Source organism: Pagrus pagrus (assembly GCF_965226575.1).
Source record: "Pagrus pagrus genome assembly, chromosome: 6".
In the NCBI taxonomy this organism is placed as follows: Eukaryota; Metazoa; Chordata; class Actinopteri; order Spariformes; family Sparidae; genus Pagrus; species Pagrus pagrus.
Genome location: NC_140190.1, coordinates 19,628,485 through 19,648,662, shown reverse-complemented (window position 1 = coordinate 19,648,662; position 20,178 = coordinate 19,628,485). Strand labels below are relative to the sequence as shown.

Below are 20,178 nucleotides of genomic sequence, written 5' to 3'. Positions count from 1 at the left end.
GTCTTCCTTCTCAATCCCTTTTCAAAGGGAAAATATGTAACGTACTCCTACATGCATACAAGAAATTGATCCCTACTTCTTAAGAACAGAACATACTCTCTGACACTGTCTTTGTGTCTTTCCCCAGTCTTTGAAAGTCGGCAGCGCCTACAAGTTCGGGATTGATCTTTGACATGTAGCCACGAGGCTGCAGCTGTACTTACCGGCCTGATTTGTGGTGATGTTCACAGTCGAGAATTGAGGCGTGTAGGGGCTCTTGTTGGACACACCGTTGACCGCCTGGATCTCGAAGCTGTACTGTGTGTGCGCTTGCAGGTTACGGACGGCCACGCGACGCTGGGTCAGACCGAGGTGGCGCGGCGAGATGTCGACGTTGTCGTCACATCGCGAGCACATTCCCCGCTCTGGCAGGCACTTCTTACAGATGACGTTGTAGAAGATGTCGTCACGGCTGCCCAAGTCGCGAGGATCGCTCCACTCCAGCACAAGTGAGGTTTCGTTCACAATTGAGATGACATTGCGCGGCGCGGAAGGAACAGCTGTGGAAGGAAGGCAAAGTGTGGATGAGATGAGGAAAATAGGTTTGGAATGAGAATGAATTTAATCTCCATGCACAATAGGTGTAAATAAATTTGCCTTGGTGACAGCACAGAGACATGCTGACAATAGACACAGATTTATATTGCAAAACACAGTTTACATATCATTATACACACAAACATTCATTATTCCATAGCTACTATCAACGCAATTCATGACCCAAGAATTTCGCTTGTGCTGTGGTATTAGTAAATTTTTCATGCATTTACAAGACTATTTTTTCCCCACATAACAAGGGACTGTTCTTCCAGCAGTTCTTCAGACAAAAAAAAAAAAGAGGACAGGAGTTCAAATTTGAATTGCATGCTCATTTCCACTGTGTGTCTGCTTGTGTGTGTGCGCAAAATGCTGGGGGGGACGAGCGAGACAAACTATTGGCAGAGCCTTGGCAATTCTTATCCAATTACCGGAGCCTTATCTCTCACTGCACTGTGGGAGAATCAGCCCCCCAACCCAGCAACAGAAAAAAGGATCTTCTTCTCTCTTCAGCAGCGAATGAATTAGCTCCTGCGTATGCGCGTTTGCTCTTAACGAAGGCACTGCTGCAGGAAAAATTCCTCCACTGCCTGTCTGTGAAGGGGTGTCAGCATTGAGAACAGATAGACTTCATGGAGAGGCGCGGGAGGGGTTTGATGATAAAGTTGTGGATAACACTGGCAAAGCAAGCAGAATGTTTGCCAACCGTGTGGTGCTCCCAGGGGCTTTTATCAGCTGCTGAGGGCACGATTCAAAAAGAGATGGCTACCAATTCATTTGATTACTGTCGGAGTATGAGGTATAAACCTATTTCTGTTTATTTTTGCAGGTTTTGTCAAAAGGATGGCAGTAGTAGTATTTCTCATTTTCACTTTCAGACTCGCTGATGTGATACAGTCAATTAAAAGCAGCCTTTACTTACTGGTGCAGGGGGAGTCTGGAGAATCTGTGTCGGAGCGGTAGTAACCATTTCGACAGGAACAAACGCTGGACGCCCCTGAGCTGGCACGGCTGTTGGCTGGGCAGGGCAGGCAGAAGCTTTCTCCCTGTTTGGACTTGAAGGTGCCCGGGCTGCAAGCTGATGGCAAAAGAGAAAAATGGTTTAGAAAGTGGCCGTGGAGCAGTTGAAGGATTGTATGCTACATTTTTAGTTTGAACTATTTTTGCTTCACTTATATTAGATCTGTGTGAGTCACATTTTCCAAACGGGCAGTCGGCCACTCTCCTTCTGGAATGAAAATACAGAATTGTACCCTAATCCCTAGCTTTAGCATGCAAGGGTTCACAACAGGATGTAATGTCTTAACTATAGCGGATAATTTTATGGTCACATTCCCTGCATTTGAAACACCGTTCCAGCTCGATGGTAAAAAATGACTCGAACGTCTCATTTGATGTGTTTAGCATGTGTTTGTTTATGTACATGTGTGCATGTGCACATGATTTGTTTTTGTTCCCCCCCCCCCCCCCCCCCAACCCCACATGTTCCCCTTTACCCTCACTTATAGAGAGTTCATTTCGGCGAACTGCAATGGAAAGGGAGAGGGGTATTCGAGCAGCATGTAGCTGTTTGCATAAACCAATGCTCACACGAAGAGACTTGTCAACCCAAATTACACACACGACCCTCAGAGTCAAGACGCCGGCATGTTGCTTTCATCTGAATTCAGTCTTTTATGAAATACATATAAACATACACACAGAGAATCAGAGAGGCACACATAACATATGCTGATGTATACACAAACGTGGGTTTGTGCACCACTGTCCACACACACACACACACACACACACACCACCCTGGCCTCAAGTAACTTCAGTGTGCTCAAGAGTAAAGAGGCTTTTCTCAAAAAAAAATGTCTGCATCACTCTCTTTAAGATCACTCCCTGTGCAAACCTATGTAAAACTGACCTCAACATAGTTGTACCTAAACTGGTTGTTCATTAGCAAAGCCTAGTTAATCAGGTGAAAACACTGCTAGCCTTTGTCAATGCCCTGCCTCCATTTATAGCAGCCGTTTGGACGTTTATAACTCAGGTGATAAGTTGTAGACGAATAGGGAAACACTGACAGCGGCACTGTGATCCAGAACCCTTCGGCAGGCTCCATATCTCTGATAAACTGTCTCGTTAAAAGATGAATGAGTTTGCCGCAGTGCTTAATAAAAAAAAGGACGAGAGCAGGTGAGACAGGCAAAGTTTACAGGGGCCAGTTGATTAGCTGACCCACTAGTGCGTTAGCTCGTCAATGTCAAGGACACGCTGCCGTGTTTGTCCCTCTGAATGATAATTATCACCACAGCTCCTGTGTTTGCTTTTCGCTCCCGGTCGAAAACAACCGAGGTTGGAGGTCAAATCTACAGCAGAGCACTTCCTGCTCCCTGCTGCTTTCTCGTTTCTCAAAGTTCAATATTAGCACAAAACCACCAGTTGACTGCACCGTGTACATTAGCACTGAGTGTATTTGTTCTTCCACCATTAATCAGAGTCATCCACACCACTGGCAAACAGGAAGTACTGTTTGATAAACAGATAAGAAACGACCTCGAGTTTTAGCAGGTGAGAGAACACCCTCTTCGGCTTGCAGTCATGACCCACGCAAGATCATTTAAGTTCATGTAAACTTCGAGCTATTTCTCAACTCGCAAGGGATGACTATTGGTTTTTGAACATGTTCGCCTAACGAAAGACGCCGAGGGAGCGTTCTCATTAAAAGTAGCTTTTTTTTTTTCAAGGGAAGGGCTGAAAGTGCTGATCAATCACTTCCAGCGAGTAAAAGGGTCATCCTCTTACTTTTATCCATTTTCCCCTCAGAGGAAACAACTAAAGAATGAGGAAGAAAGAGAGACAAGGGGCGAGAGAAAAGGGGAGGGAGAGGTGGAAGAGGTGGAGGCATAGAAAATGCTAATCCTGCAGGCACTTTTTCCCCCCTCTTCCCCACTCCCCTGTGTCTTATCCTCTCATGCAGAACATAGAGCTTAAGGAACTGATTAGAATGTATGCTGAAATTGGAAAGTGTGGAGCATGAAGAAAAAAAGTAAAGAATATCGGGGCTGAAAAATGTGCAGCGAACGAGTGGAAAGGCAAAAAAAAAAAAAAAGGGTGGGGGGGAGGGCTCATCGATTAATATTAATGCAGACACCCTTACTGTTACACTGGTGGGGTATTAATGAGAGCAGCGGCCTTCAGATTCGGGAGGAGAATGAGAGGTAGTGCAGAGGAGGGGAGCTGGAGGAGATGCTGCGTGTTGGGATGAGGACGGAAAAGCAGAGAAAAAGGAAGAGTCATGGCAAATAGATGAGTATGGAGCGGACCTGAGGAGAGGCGATGTGGGAAAACAAGAGGAAGAAGAAACAGAGAGGGAGATTTATCCCTTGTGGTTCCCAGTGAAGCTTGATTAGAGAACATTTTATCAGGGCCCGGTCACCAGGGCTTTAACCTTGAGCTGCCAGGAACAAACAAATGAGTTTCTAACCACACACACACACACCATGCTTTAGATTTATAATGGCCTCTCACACACATAACATACACACTGCCCTTCTAAAGTTGAGCACACATTCAATATTTAAGTGCTACCAGAAGCTGCCAATCTAAAGTACTTGCTTACTCTCCTGATCACCAGTACGGGTGAACAAAAGGTATGAACGAGCCCGGCCAAGCGAGGATAACTGGCGAACCATACATAAACTGTTCATGCACAGACACCTCAGACTCTCCCACTGATCAATAACCCTGCCAGCTTCTCTCTCTCTCTCTCTCTCTCTCTCTCTTTCTCTCTCTGTAGTCTCCATTTGACCCACGCATCCTAAGCCTAATTTTACGCCCCCGTACCCCTCAACACACGCGCACATTTTCCATTTATCCTCCCCTCTCCTCCCGCTGTCACCTGCACTCCATTTTAGCCGAGACCTTGCTGTTTAAATTCACCTTGCTCTCAACCTCTGTGAACCCGTCATGTTTTCCATCAGACCTGAAACCATCACAGAGCCTCCCAGCTCCAGGAGACGGACAGCCTCTCCCGCATTTCCATTTATTCAGCGACCAGCTGCCAGGCAAAAGTGAGGTCAGAGGAGTGAACAGCCGCCCGCTGGCATTATCATTGAGTGTGTGTTATTCTACCTTGGATTAATGTGTCAAAGAATACAAGGCAAATAAATGGCTCATAATAACATGGCAGCTGGGCAATCTAGTGATAGAGGCAGTAACCTGCGGCCGACACAATGCCCAGTCAATCTCGCCAACAATCAGTGTGTGTCCATGTCCAGACGAATCGTCCTTCAGCAAGACTCTGACCCCTTTCTACTCACTCATTGTAATTCACTCAGCATAGAACCATCAGATACTCTGTGCCTAAAATGCAAATGCAACTTTTCGCAGCAGAAATAATGTGATACATTATTGATCGCCATAGGGAAATCCCCCCAACCCAGCCGTCATCTTCCAGGAAGGTAAGACTGTGGATTATGCTACAAAATAACTCGCTGCTGTGTTTGTAAAAAAATCAGTGACTTGCTCAGGCCAACACAGGGCTTAAACCTTGAGTACACTATTCAAGTATATCTCTCTAACCCTCTAGATTAAAGACCACAAACACTGAGTAATAAAGTCCGAGACTGACCCGAAATATCTGCTGTGAAAACACTCACCTTGACATTGGGTTTCTTTCATGGCTGGTTCAAAACCGGCCGAGCAGGTGCAGGCTCCTACAGGAACCATCCACTCGCCATCCCCGTTGCAATAAAGCTTCAGTGGCACGGACACCTCCAGGGCATTGGGGACACAAGTTCCTGGCGCAATGACCAAGGAAGTTGCCTCAGCCCCAGTTGCCGTCTCTGGGAAAACGGCAAAGTTGGCAATGGTGGTGGAGCACTTTTTATAAAACACCCTAACTGAGATGAGCGACATGCAAGCGCCAAGGTCCTGGAAGGCCAAGTAGAACCCAGCTTTGGACAGCGGCCCGAAACTTCGGACTTTTGTGTTTACCCGTCCAGACTCAAGCATGGAAAAGCTCTCATCTGGGGCAATAGTGTCCACCTTCACGTAAGGGTTCTCCATCCAGAAAGGGCTGGTGGCTGTGGCTGAGTCTGAGTCGGACTCGTAGTAGAAGAGGTTGAAGGTTTCTTTGCAGGATCCTGGGATGTTAGGAATGCTGTTGCAATCGCGCACTGTGAACTTCATCTCCACATATACACGCAGCACGTCCTTTCGTGGGATGAAGTCACTGCGTAGCCAGTTATTCTGGTTGAGCTCACGGACATTGCAGACTTGGTACGTCCTGATGGGGTTCATGGCGTCATCGTAGCCGCTCACCTCTTCCCACTGAAAGGTGAGTAGAAGAGAAACATAAACCGGTTAGAGGCTGTAAATGTTTGTTGATAGCTTTGACAGATACTACATTGCACCTTGCTACATTCAGTCACTTTGCATTATGAAGAAAGAATGAAAAAAAAAAGGGCAGAGGTTAAGACCTAGAGAGAAAGAAGCATGGGTGTTTTTTTTCATTGCTTGTGGGGTGTTTTCAATTACATTCCCTTGCCTTTGCCACGCTACGCCTTTCATCACTGGTTAGTGTAGCGAAAAGCCAGGGACAAGGACTGCAGATTCATCACAATTACAGCAACCTGTCACCTCCTCGACACCAGAGCCACCACAGCATGTTTACCTCATATCTGTTTGGGAGTAGCAGCCACATTGCTTCACAACCAATTACGCTTCAATTACAGAGCAATGATCGCAACGTCCTCTAATAAAGACGGGGAAAAGGCGTCGGTTAACCTTCATGCTTTTCTGTTTTTACACTCCTCTACATCTTTCAATGCTACTACGGTACCCAGGGGGTGAATTACTCTGGATAAAATGGGATTAAATTTTCTAAACTTTGATTACCAGCTTCATTAAGTGAGCGCAAGCAAACTAGACTGAAAGCTTTGCTGCGAGACACTGTAATCTAATGCATTTTTCAATCTCGAATGAGGACACCACGATTAAATCATTTTACTTCAAATAGCGATTCCTGTGTGTATAATATATCTTTGTGCATGCGAGTGTGTGCTGAGGGATCTGCTCCCCTTTTCCTATCAGACAAAGCTGAGTGCATTTATTTTGTAGCTAATCCAAGGCCTGGCAAGTTTATTTGCATAGCACCTTTCAAATTCAAAGGCAATTCAAAGTGTTTTGCATAAGGCATGGCAATGCATTAAATCATTTAAAAGACAATGAGGAGGGAAATTAAACAGAACTTACAAAAAGTAGACAAAGGAATAAGAGTCTGTTCTTCTTTGCATGGCTGTTTTTGGACTTGCTACCTAAATCCATGAGATTGAACCTGTGACCTTCTGATTACAGGATGGCCTTTCACATCACTCACCCCTCCCGCCAATTTAAATGCCAAGACACGTCCATAATAAAATTAAATGTCTATGGTTGCACTCCCGGGACCGAAGTTTGCGGCGGAACATTTGACTGTCTCGAAACTCTGGCATAAAGGCACCAATTTGTTCTCCAGAGCCAGTTGTTTCCATTTGAGCTGTGAGCATCTTAATTAAGGCTGTGATATGGATGTGGTGGAGACAAGGCAATTCATCCAAGACCCTGGAGGCCATGAGGCAGAGAGGGAGAATGGGCGTAGCTCGGCCGTGGCATTAAAACGATGGCCTGACGAGAGCGGGAGAGAAGGAAGCGACCAGAGGGAAATCGATAATCGCCAGCCAGGTCAATGAGACGGCTAAAAGCATGAAGTGTCAATGGGTATTTAGTTTAGTGTAATAAATCACCCACTGCAAAAGAGCAATGCAGCCAAGTGTTTGTGGGTGTGTGTGTATGAGGTTGTGTGTGTTTGCTTGAATGTGTGAGCCTTTCTGCCTGAGTGTGTTCTCACTTTGTTTCAGTATATGTGTGCTGGTGTGTGTCTCTGTTTTGGTATGCGTGTGTTTAGAGAGAGGTCATCCCCCCCGAGACACGCACCAGCGGCCAAACACTCTGAGCGCCTGCTTACCAAGCCTGAATGAATTAAGTAGGTCATGTGAAAAAGGGTCAAGTTTCTCGGCATCGATTTCCAACAAGATGAATCGTTATGCAAGATTTGCGATCCACTCCGTTTTCTCTTCGTCCTTTCCAATCAAAGCTCTACATTTTACTTTCAGATGACAATGAACAATGGTCTCTGTGACGCACGATCGCCCACCTTGAAGGTCCAAAGCGCTGCTGGAAAAATATGTTTTTGCAACATTTTGGCAAAACTACTAATGTGAGTATGGAGCAAGAAAGCAGGTTATGGTGACGGAGTTCTTGAAGATTTCATTACTTCTTTTTCATTCTTCAGGCTTGAATTTATGGTGAACATTAGCAATCCTGATGCCAACTTTAACCTCTGAGCGACTAACATCTGGCTTTTGCCCTCAGTGGGAAATGGTACAACCTACAATCAGTCCTTGGTCAAATGACGCAGTAGTCATGAGTATCTGTCGGTTTCAGCTCTGATTGGCAGTGATGGGAACATGACACCCAGATGGACACGCTTATTTGCGCCCCTTTCTGGCACGATGCTATGATATGCGTCTGTCATCTCGGCCACAAATCAGTCAGTGTTTAGTTTGAAAGGGAGACTGAAGTAAGGGACATAAAAAACAGGACGACCATGACATTGTGACTGGCCTCCATGTTGCTTTCTACTGTATGTTTTTCGGTTGCGTCTGTGATCAATCAGTTGCCTATTTGTAAAAAAGGTATTATATGGACTAGTATTATTACTTTAGCTGAAATGCGGCTCCAACAGGCTCAGTGCTAGCGATTAGTTTGCTTTTACTTGTCTGTTTGTTGTTAGTATGAATAAGCTCCCCAAGGCTTACTTTAAGGACATTTCAGCTTGTTCATAACATGTTTTAGCATGCTGGGGGTCTGTGAAGCAGGCAGTGAGACACTAACAATGGTTATTATCTCCACAAGCTGACTAACTTTGTATATTGTTACCAGTGTAAGGTTATGGAAAACCCTGTGGGTGTCATTCCATGTCTGAGAGGAGCCCTGCTATAAAGTGGAATTCCCCCTCCATCACCCATCTGGTTTGGGAGATAAATGATATGGTATATGGGCAAAAAAACACAAAATAGCGGGAGATGTAGAGAAAATTGGAAATCTAAGCAAGAAGACAAGTGCAGCCTGTGATAGGTGTTGACATGCACACAGACACACACACCTGAATACAGACATGCTACGGGCCATACAGACAAATGGAGACAGTGTGACTGAGAAATCCACATACCACAGTACACTAAGAAGAATACACACGCACACGGGACTAACCCTAACCCTAACCCTTGCACACGCGCAACATGGTGCGTGAAGGCCTATATCAATAATTGAACCAGCTCTTACAGAAATGAAATTCACAAATGGCTTTCACACCTAGCTTTTACACCGAGAGTGGTGTCATTAATAGTGGCACCTATACGCCGATTGTCTCTGGGTTCATCGTCACAAATAGACACAGCTTATGTTCCCTGTTTGTAGCTGTATGTCTGCTGCTTTATCTGTATGTGTTGTGCAAGACAGAGATGCTGTGACTCAGACTTGGCTGGACAGCATCCCGGGGAGAGAGTGCGGAGTCTGTTTTGGAGTGGGTTTATTTCAAAGATTTTTTTTCTTAGAAATTGATTTTTTCTCTCTCTCCCTCATATGCCGTCTGCCTCTATCTGTATGGACTGGATTTTTACTTAATCTCAGTCTCACCGCTCTCCCCTTTCCTCCTAGCCTCTCTCAGTATTTTTTCTTTGTTTGTCCTCTCAGCCACTGTATCCGTTCCTCTTAAACGCTCATTACCCGTAACCAAAACGAGCTGCGAGGACCCCAAAAGCGTAGAAACAAACACACGGACGATACACTGTGCATAAAGACAAAAAGAAGTCAACAGAGAGGATTGACTTTTTTGTGCGAGAGAAAAATGAAAGGAGGAGAAACATAAAGGGTGGAGAGATAACTCCGGGACAACCACCGTCTGTGGCACATTCTGCTGCAAAACATGAAACAAAAAGGCAGTGGAGAAACTCATTTCCAGGCTTTGGGGTGGTAATGTGGGAAATCTGGAGTGCAAATGGCTCTCCACTGTATGTATACATCTTGAAAAGGAGCATCTGTTGAGGGGTTTGCTTGGAAAAGGAACGGGGAGGCGTTTTTTTTTTTTTGGTTCCTGTGCCATTCTGCACGGGGCCGGTGGGAGCATCGCTGCCGTATTGTCGCTTAATGAGGAGGAGGGGGGAGAGGGAGGCGAAGGAAGATGGACGGATGGGAGGAGGGCACGAAAGGCTGTGAAGGGGGTTTTTCCCTCCTGATTGTTGCGGCTGAGGTGGCTACTGTGTCTGGCTTCATTAGTGCTTAGTTACTCGGAAGTAAAAGGAAGGTGGAGAATACCAAGGGTGGGCGACTTCCAACAGCTGGGGTGGAATCTCCCTGCAAAAAACAAAATATAAAAAAATGGGGGCCCCGACTTTCAAAACACAAGGGCCAAGTCAGAGGGCCGCACAAAGGCGATGGGAGGAGTGCCGGGGGTCTTTGAAGTATCGCTGCGGAGGGGTCAAGACTCTTTCTGCTCCTCTTTAGGCCTTTGTGGAGACCACATGGGAAAGCAAGACGAGGCTGTCACTTGCACTTTGTGTGTGGTAGATTTGGATGCCTGGGCGTGCAACGGGTCACCGCCAAGAAATATTTCAGCCTTTAAGAGGTTAGTTCATGAGGAAGCTGGCGTTTTTCACATGTTTTAAGTGCAGTGAGGCAAAAGGAAGGGAACATCTGTGACTGGGCGGGTCGGTGAAATTGGATTGCAGCGTATCTTTTTCTGCGCACTAAGAGGCGCATCCTGTTGAACCCTAAAACATATCCCGCTGAGTGATTTGCTGATGAAAGTGTCGAGGAATCTGACTTCCGAGAGCCACGCAGTTATTTTGGGTGCACAATTATCTCTTCTATGTCTGCATCTCTATTAATGAATCAGTCGTACTCCACAAAAGACAGGCAAACACACACACACTGCTCGGTAAACTCACCCCGGTCTCAGGGTGGGCAGTCCAGGCTAATTCTGTCGTGGCCCACTTCGTGTCCATCAGCGTCTCTGTAAACACAAGCAGAAAGAAAACAACCAGGTCAGACAAAGAGGGCTGGAGGAGATCAATAGAAAACTTTCAATGGCTTTACAACAGTGTCATAAAACTTGTTCTGTGGCCGAGATAAGACGCATTGACCAAATTTGTTCTCAGATAACGGGGTGAATTACTCAGTGACAGAAAGCGCGGGCTCCGAGCGATATTAGATTCAATTAGACAAAGGCGTACCGTATGCCCGCATGTGACAGGAAGACCGGGAGACAGCGGGAGAGCGAGACAGAGATCTAGGTGGGTGATCTGTGAGGTATTGTGTGACATTTTATTGCAGCCTCCTCGTCTGGCTAATTAGTCTCAATTAGACGTTTGCTTTTAAACAGGGGAAAGGAAACAACGGCGGGTCTCACTGAGAAAACAGTTCCGCTTCCCACAGGGCGCTGCGAGACACTCACACACACTTGATAAGTAACAGGTTGTAAAACTCCACAAGATATATAACCCGACAGAAGGCTTGAATGGAGAGCGGGTTATAAAGTGAGGGGTCACAAAAGAGGAGCTCTTGGGCAGAACGGAGGTCAATACACTTCAATTGGATTCACTTTCTGTCAATACTTCAAGTTTGCCTTCCTTTAACGCCCGTCTCTCGACGCACACATGCACACAAAAACCCTTTCCTCCTCGCCACTTTCCACTCTCTTGTTTCTACTGCGAGACGCCGGCTTTGAGCAGGGGAAAGAGGACTATAAATGTCGAATCTTTTACTACCTGGCGCTCAGGGCGCAGTATGCAGCCACCGTTATTATCTCAACCGCTGTGCTGTTCTACAAGATAGTAAAAGATGATGAAACGGCAGTGTGAGAAAGGGAGCCTGCACTGTCCCCGGTCACGGAAGGAAGCGTGAGATGTTCAGGTGCAGGGGAGGAACCTGAAGATGTCTGACTTTGCTACTCTGCCACCATCTCTGACGTTCTCCCTCTTTCATCCTTCAAAACTCAGCCGGTAAGCTGGGACCTGGGAGCAAAATAAAAGAGTAAGCTCTAGGATTTCACCATCCTTTCTCCAAGTACCTGCTGCCATCGCCGCTGCATTCAAGAGCACCAGCAGTGACAAATGCAAACACCCTCAAACTCTAAGACCTCTTGTGAATTATGTCTGGCTCTGTGGAGAGGACATGCTCCTGCAGCTGGGAATCCCCATTGAATTCCACCCCCTCACGCTTTGAGTGACATCGTCTCTGACATGTGTACGTGCCTACATGACTTCCAAAAGGGTTCCTGCCTCCCTGCGCAAAAAAAACCCCAATCAGATTTCAAACGCAGCTTCGGCGTGTTGGCCTCAGGCAAAATGGTCTGAAAGTGTCACTGTTCACAGAACTGTCTCTCAGCTCGCAAACCTTTGTCACAAACATTCCTTTCCTCTTCTCTCCTGTCAGCCAACAATATTTTCTGTGTCTTGATAGTGGAAGTGCTTTAAAATGGATCATGAATGCAGTCTGCTTTTGCAAAGAGCTCTTTTTTTTTTTTTTTTATAACCAGATGCAATGAGCACATTTGTCACTTGAGCAAATAAGGGCCTACCAGTGTTTTCATCTCAGAAACTGTGTCAGTGCACATTAGCTGCGGGACTTCCCCTGACTCACACCGTGACAGTTTGTGATTTGGGAAATGTTACCTACAGCTATGCAGCGAGGTAAAGCCGGTGCGGTGGAAATGATACACCCCTGCTGCTCGGTGTTTATTGTTATGACTGGGCCTTGTGTATGGTACATTGGCTTGTCATTAGAGCTGACCTTGCTGAAAATGACAACACGTTGAAACACAATGACAGACCGGGAGAGTCAAAGAGGGAAGAGGAGATGAGAGAGAAAGAACCAGAGCAGAAAGAGCGATATGCAAAACACACACACACACACACACACACACACACACACACACACACACACACCCAGCTGTGCAGCCTGACTCAGTGGTTTAGGCAGTTGGTCATTCGGTAGTGCATGTGCAGCAGTAACCCTTCCCCTTCTCGATGCATCTGCATTGTTTAACCTCAGGGCTTGTGTGTGTGCGTGGACGTGTTTACGTGCGTATGTGTGGAAAGGTAATTGTGTGTGTGTGTTTGGTGCAAAGCCCTGCATTGTGCCCTAAGTGGAGCACCAATCCCGAGTCAATGGGCCGGAGCAAAAGCACTGAATGACCCCGACCTAACCCGGCCGCTCCCTCTCCCTCAGTGTGTGTGTGTGCCTGTATGTGCATGTGGTTGGCTATTATATGCTCATTTGTCTATGCACACCGTGTTTGTGTGTGTGTGTGAATAACACACCCGACAACGGAAGCACACTGCAATATTCATGACCGTACAGCAAATTCAGACACCTGCACAGTCACAGAAAAAACACACTGAACAAAGCAAACTGTAAAATACGCACAACGCAACCGTTTTAATGCACCAAACCAACAAACTTGTGCTTTACGGATGATACAGGATGAGAGAGGGGCAGGGTGAGCCACATTAATAAAGAGAGAGGTGTTTTTTTTAAAAGCCTTTAAGGCCATGCTGGCAGCTTGCCTAATGGGCCCAGTCGAGAGAGAGAAAAGAGAAGAACAGGCGGAAAAGAAAACCAGAAGGACGAGTTGAGGGAGAAGCAACCACCTTGTGAGTATAAGACCCTCCTCTGTACACACAAAGTTTGTTTGCCTTTTAGCTTCATACGTTTCACTTCACGCTTACGTGTAAAACGAGAGGAGGGACCGGTTGTAGGTTGGAGCGGGGGGAAAAAAAGAGCAGACAGAGGAAATCAGGCAAATGAAGATGCAAATTTACTGCAATAAAGCACAGAGAGCGAGAGTGAAGCATGCAGATGTGGGAGGGAGCGCTGGATCAGGAGACACAGATGCACCGGGCTGTTTAATCCATCTTCCTCGCATGCACTCTCACTTTTTTCTCATTCATTTTCGATCTCTTTCTCATCACCCCTGTGAAATGATGGATCCAATTCCCCATTGTTTCCCCATCTCCATCTCTTTCTCATCCTCTACCCCCTTTTCTATCGCGCACTTCCTCCAACTACTCGCTCTCTCCGCTGGGAAGCCATACATTTGACCTCTTTTCTCTCGCCATTTTGCTCTTTCTCTTCCCCCCTCGTTTTTCTTGCTGATTTCTATATCTGTACTCGTGTTTTCACGCTGCGCCGTGATGGATGTGACGTGCGGTGTACGGGGGAATGTTTTTCAACCTCCCACCGCTTCCCAAGACTATTCAATTAGCGAGTCACTGTTTGAATAACTTGAGGATCGCTTTAGTAAAAGTGTTATTTATGATAGAGGTCAAATGCACCTGGGATTAGCATAACAAACGTGGGGAATAAATGGCGGTGACATTTGTTTTCTCTGCGAACTGATTGTGTGAGAACATTCGCAGGAATACCAAACAGGCTTGGAGAGATCTCAGGCAAATACACGCACATACACACACGCAAAGCCAACCCCTTCACTCTAATCCTGTAATGACAGGGCAGGCCTAATAACAGGGGAGGGCACTGGAGCATTCGTCCCTATGGCTGCATCCAACACACACTCGCGCTTCACACGCACAAACACACACACACACACAGCACCCAGAGTTGCAAGCCTCTTAAAATATTTCTTTGTTCAAACAAGCAGACTTCTTAAAAGAGAGAAAAAAGAGAAGGATAGAAAGAGGAAAAGGGGAAGAAAGGCTATTATTGAGAGAGAGGAATGTGCAGTCGTTTCACAGGGGCTAAGTCTCCAGGACGCAGGGAGCAGACAGGTGAGGGATTTAGCTTGGATCTCGCCGCGACTGCTTTGAGCTTTTTAGCATGCTCGTCTTTGTCAGCGTGACCCCGCCAGATGACAACTGAAAGATAGCTGAGGCAAACCCTGGGAGGGGGGGTGGGGGGAGGCTAAAAGATATGTCTCGACACCCGTGGAGGTGTGGGCGTTACAGAAATGTTTGCAATGTTAACCAAAAGCTTTGTGTCCGCGCCATAGCTTCCTGTTAGCTTGATTTCCTGCTATGAGCTTCTCCTCATGCTAGCGCTAACCGCTGCCTTATTGAAACATGATGACAGCGGGATTTTGTTTTCAGCTCGAAAAAGTTTTAAAAAAAAAAGAGAACTTCAAACCCCTTAATGACTCCTTCCCCTAAATCCTTCCCTTCAGGCTTCTCCACTAGTTAATTATCTTCTCCCCACCTCCTCGCCGAGCTGCTTTTGTTGTGCTCCTCTACAGTCAAACAGACCAAGCACATGGCAACCTGGCATGGGGTAGCCACTCCATTAAAATACTATGCCGCCTGGTTGCCAAACACTTGAGCCTCTGTTTAGCCACAGAAACACTGAAATGTGTCAACATTGAGAGCGAGGACCCCACGCTCAACTTATTAGCGCTATTAGCCTGATTGCTTTGTGCGCTATCTTTGTTGGCTCGGCTTTTGTCACGAGGCGGAGAAAGAGGAAGAGGGATGCGGAAAAAGAGAGCAGGAGGAGAGGTGCTATTCAAATTCAAATGGTCCAGGCAGCCTTTTTGCCTTTGTGCGGGGCCAGAGTGCGATGATTAGGAGAAGTCCCCTCCATTTTATGGCGAGACCTCCCCTTCAGCACCCGCACACACACACACACACACACACACACACACACACACACACTCACAGTCACGGTAATTGGTTGCTGCGACATGGACAGGCCAAGGAGGTGATTCCTCTGTGGAATTCCTGAACGGACTCGCCTCCCGGGACAAACCCAACCTCCCCCTTCCCCAACAGCACACACACACACACACATGCACACACACATACTTCACCCTGCAACCACTCACTGTCAGTCATCCCACAATGGCTGTCACACAAGAGGTTTGTCCTGTGTGTGTGCTTACAGGGTTACGCCGTCGATGCCTAGGAAATAAGCTCCCTTTCTACCTCTCTCTCCTCGCCTCTGATTTTTTTTTTCTCCCTCTCCCGCTAACTTTTTGTATCATCTCTCCCCATGGGCGAGTCTAATGAACGCAAGTCTTAACCCTCTGCATTTGCCATCGGGCCCCTGCCCTCAATTATTTTCCCCTCGTCAAAAGATACCTCGGGGCTGAATACTGTTTGGGTTGTAACAGTGTGCCCTTTTTTTTTTTTTTTTCGTCTGTCTCCCTGCTTGGCCCATCTTGTCTGAGGAGGCAATTTCTGGCAAGCAGCTCCTACCCGATGACACTCACTTTGTGATAAATAAACAAAAACAAATGCAACCATGTTTCTCTCTGTCAGAGGCTTTGAGGTAGCAGAGCGGAGGAGCAGAAATGGAAAAAGAAAGGGCTTTGATCGCGGAAACAAGGACATTGTGAGCGTGTGCAGCTGCTTTTTGAAATTACATATATATGGCTGTGTGTGTGTGTGTGTGTGTGTGTGTGTGTGTGTGTGTGTGTTTGAGAGAGAGAGAGAGAGAGAGCGTGTGGGTGTGTGTGTGTGCTGCAAGCAAGTGGTGTATTGCCTTTTTCAAGGGCTCATGAAGTCTAGTTCAGTTCCTGTACTGCTGATGGAATGGGCCTCTTTGTCTTAACCCCCTCCCTCTTTTCTCCCCCTTCCTCCCTCCCTCTCCCTCTCTCTCCCTCCCTCCTTCTCTCACTAACTCCCCTAATTACAAAGCACAGAGGATCTGACGAACAGGTAGCCCTCAGGGCAGCTGTCTACAAAACCAGGTGTGCCTCTGTGTGTGTGTGTGTGTGAATACATGTGCGTCAGCGTGTGTGTGTTTGACCAAGTGTGTGTATTTTGTGTGCACATTCAGCCTTTTAAAAACGGCGTCATGCTCTGTAGGTATGACTGATCGTACGTGTGACTGAGTGGTTCAGACTGGAGCGTCTGCTCTCTTGACTGTGTTGTCATTGAGGCTTTCACCCACGTACCTCTCTGGATTAGTCACTTTAATGATATCCACTTACCAATCGAAGCTCATCTAATTGTTTCACTCGAAGTTAGTCACTATTAACTATATTTTCTGAGTGAATTAAATGGAAATGCTGAAAGCTGAGCAGCCACGAACAACAGGTCGCCCGAACCCCTTTTCTGTGTGTGTAAACGTGCACATTCTCTTTCTCTACTTCCTAGTTAACCACCCAACCCCTCACCCTGCCCGAGACCCGGGCCTGCACAGCTGTCTGCATTGTCCCACGGGTTCATTGAATGGCTCTGTGTTCGGTTGCTATTGAACAAGTCACAGGCCCTTCATCAACAGCACTGACAACACAGCACATACACGCACAGACACACACATTCACAGCTGGGGGCGAGCCATTAGCGCTTGTTTTATTGGCTACTTGCTCTCTGACACAAGCACCTTAGATTACCTACAAAATCAGATTCTGGGTAAGTTCCTCGATAGTGTACGTGTGAGCGTTTCACCAGCAGAGCCGTCTCTGGTCCCGTTAGCGTGCCTCTGTTCAATCTGTTTTGTGTTTGCTTGTAAATGAAAATCCTGATGTAATTAAAGCGCAGCAGACGCAGTTTCACTTACAGCTGACTGACGTGTTTTCAGCTGAACACTTAAGCCAGCTTTGAACCTGCAACCTTTCAGTTACCGCTTCACTTCCCAGGCTGCAAGAGCTGCACTTAACATTTTGATCTCCGACGGGAATGCGAACGCTTTTGTTCACCGTCCGTAAAATTCCACATTTATCTTTATGTCTCCCCCTGCCTCTTCTTACACAACATGTACACAGCTATCTTCACGTGCGTGTGCTGTTTCCACAAAGCTGCTGATGTTGACTGTTCTGACTTAATAACAGAGTTCTGGGCCTTTGACTGAGTAGACCTAACCACCTTTGATTTTTTTTTTTTTTAACGATGCCTCCCTGCGTGACGTGAGGTTTACAGGTTTCATTCCCAACAGAAATACTCCTCTGTAGGAGTCATCCCAGACCCCGCTGATTTACGACACTGAGATGTTTGGCCTTGTCATACAAGATCTAATTAAGGCTGCCGGTGCTTTAACTCGGCTATAACTGGAAACCAAGCGTGGAGCCACAATATTTGATCCTGACGTCATCTGAAATGGAAATATAACTCCCACATTAACAGGAAATGATGATGATGAAGATAAGTCGGAGTTTAAGTATTAATCTACCAAGTATTGTTTCATTACAGCAACAATTCTATAAAGTTCGGTGTCACATTCACCACTCACTTTTCATTTTGGGGAGGCATGTTCCCCATTTGCAAATGATTATGTTGAGGGCATCGGGTCTGGCTGTGTTTAACCACCACCAGGAAACAGGCACAGAACCAGATTTCTGTCGAGACACGCAATGTTTACATCACCTAACTTGGAAACTATTGCCTCAACCTTTTGCCGTAAATTAGGCGATCTCTCACTTACAACCCTTCTTGGAAATTCTCCACACCTCTCCCCCTCTCTTTGTATTTTACAACATTTCATAATTCAGTCTGGGTTTCGATTTTTTTTTTTCTCCCCTCAATAAAATTTGACATCTTAAGCTAACAGTAAACACTGTTTAAGAATAACACCCGAGCGGTGAATTAGATTGCTGAATCTGTGACTTGTACAGCGTGTGCCCCTGCGTGAGACTGCCTAGATGCCATCATCTGATTTTCTGGCAAATGACTCAGCCAACTGCGACTGAAAAATGCAAACAAGCGAGCGAGGAGCAGGTTTGCGTTTGCCCCAAGGATCTGCATATGGAAATGCGGATCTCCTTGTCTAGTTTTGTGGGTTTATTGTGCGTGTGTGTGTATGCTTGTATTAGTCAGAGCGAGAAAGGAAGCGGGGAAGAGCAATTTGGCTGTCTGTTTGTGTGTGTGCGATAGAGTGTGTGCGTGCGTGACACCGCGGCTGTTGATTTCATTCCGTCTCACCTCCCGCTCCTTCGGCAATACCTGGAATACGACTCATATTTTAAACACGATATACTGCAACTGCAACCTCAGCACGCTGGAAGTGATTTGCTAGTCTGCCGCGCAGATGAAAGGCAGACAAACACACCGCACGTGAACACACGTAGGTGCACATTTAACTTCTGCGTCTTCAACTTCTGTGAGAATACTTGTTTGACACACGCGAAAATAACAAGCAAGGCAACACGCCTCCTCGCACCAGCTCCACCATTACCTCGCTTTCAACCACACATACATGTATTTATAACACGCCCTGTAAAAACTGCACTCTCCGTCTTTTATTCAGGCAGCGACTCCCTTTGTATGTGGGGGGTTCAAAGCCTTGCTCGAGGGCACTTCGGCAGAGGGAGGGTGAAGAACATCGCGCCGTGGTGTTTTGCAGTTATAAAACAAATAGGCCATTATGTATCAAATATTCTCTTGACCCTTTACTATTTTAGATCCCTCCGATCAACGCAACCGGCGCGGAGCAAGTGCTCAGCCAGCGTGATGGAAAATATTCTTTCACATCTTCTCAAACAGATACGCGGCTCTTTATCCATCCGTCTCTTCTTCCATGTACTTTGGCATGTACTTAAAGCTTGTTAGTGATGTTCAACAATCACCTCATTATGCGTTCATCTACAAAGACAGAGGCATAAAAAAGGGGGGCGGAGGAGCAATTCCCACGATGAGATAAAGTGGTGCCGACATTCTTTGATTCGCTGCTTTGACTGGCCAAAGCTGCGGACGGCTCAGATGGCTCCTCGTGGATGTGGCTAATGAACAAACACGGCGCTGCGTGGCTCGCGAACCTGATAAGGATCATTTGAGGTAGCGCAGACGCTAATAAATATGAAGTGGCTGAAAGGTCAAACGAGAAGGGGGAAAGATTAGAACAAATCTGTGATTTAATTAGTGTTGAAATGAGCTTCACTCTTACTCAACAGTCTCCTTTGAATGATTCTCCAAAAACTCTGATTAAATTGAATCAAAGTGAAGAATCTATCTATCTATCTAGCATTTTTTTCTGGGAACACAGCATCCCAGCATTATGTTAATCTGTGCCTGTGTGTGTGTCTGTGAGCAGAAATTCACCTGGCGCCTCTGCCTCTCTCAGGGATTTGGGGTATTAGTGGTGCAGGCTAACATTGTGACAGGTGACTGTCAGGACTCACTAACCCCCATCCAGGTCACACTGAGCATATCAAGTATGCTAGTGGGGTTTTGGCAGCCAGCAATCCGCCCTTATACCTTCCCTTCACTGACCCACACTCCCTGTCACATTTCTACAGGTTCTGTATGTCCTTTTATGAGAGCAAGGACTGCTCGGGAGAGTGCCCTTGTGGTTACAGAGCGAAAATACGATCGAGTATATCTCCAAGGTCAGCGGGTGTCCATTAAGGAGACTGTTAAAGTGCGTTTGAGGGAGAAAAAAGAACCTTTATTTGCTCTCGATCGGAGCAGCAGGCAAAACTGACTGTTTGCAGGAAAAGTACATCCACGGCTGACACAGAAAGCAATGACTGAGGATTGACCCCAGTGAAAACAATCATAGAAAATGTGCCAACGGTCTCCTGCATTTTCAGTGCATTACTTCCCAGTCTGACACAGCCAC

The 20,178-nt window shown here is 46.5% G+C and overlaps 1 protein-coding gene across 12 annotated transcripts in view; it reads right to left on the bottom strand.

Annotated features, from left to right (window-relative positions):
• Window positions 1-20,178, bottom strand: part of ephb3b (eph receptor B3b) — a 60,994-nt gene that overhangs the window by 20,191 nt on the left and 20,625 nt on the right. For all 12 annotated transcript variants that reach the window (XM_084354738.1, XM_084354744.1, XM_084354748.1 and 9 more), the window contains exons 2-5: window positions 10,617-10,681; window positions 5,226-5,898; window positions 1,499-1,654; window positions 204-539 (exon numbers count right to left, since the gene is read on the bottom strand). In XM_084354738.1, coding sequence (XP_084210864.1) covers window positions 204-539; window positions 1,499-1,654; window positions 5,226-5,898; window positions 10,617-10,681 — 1,230 coding nt within the window. The remainder of the gene's footprint in view (window positions 1-203; window positions 540-1,498; window positions 1,655-5,225; window positions 5,899-10,616; window positions 10,682-20,178) is intronic.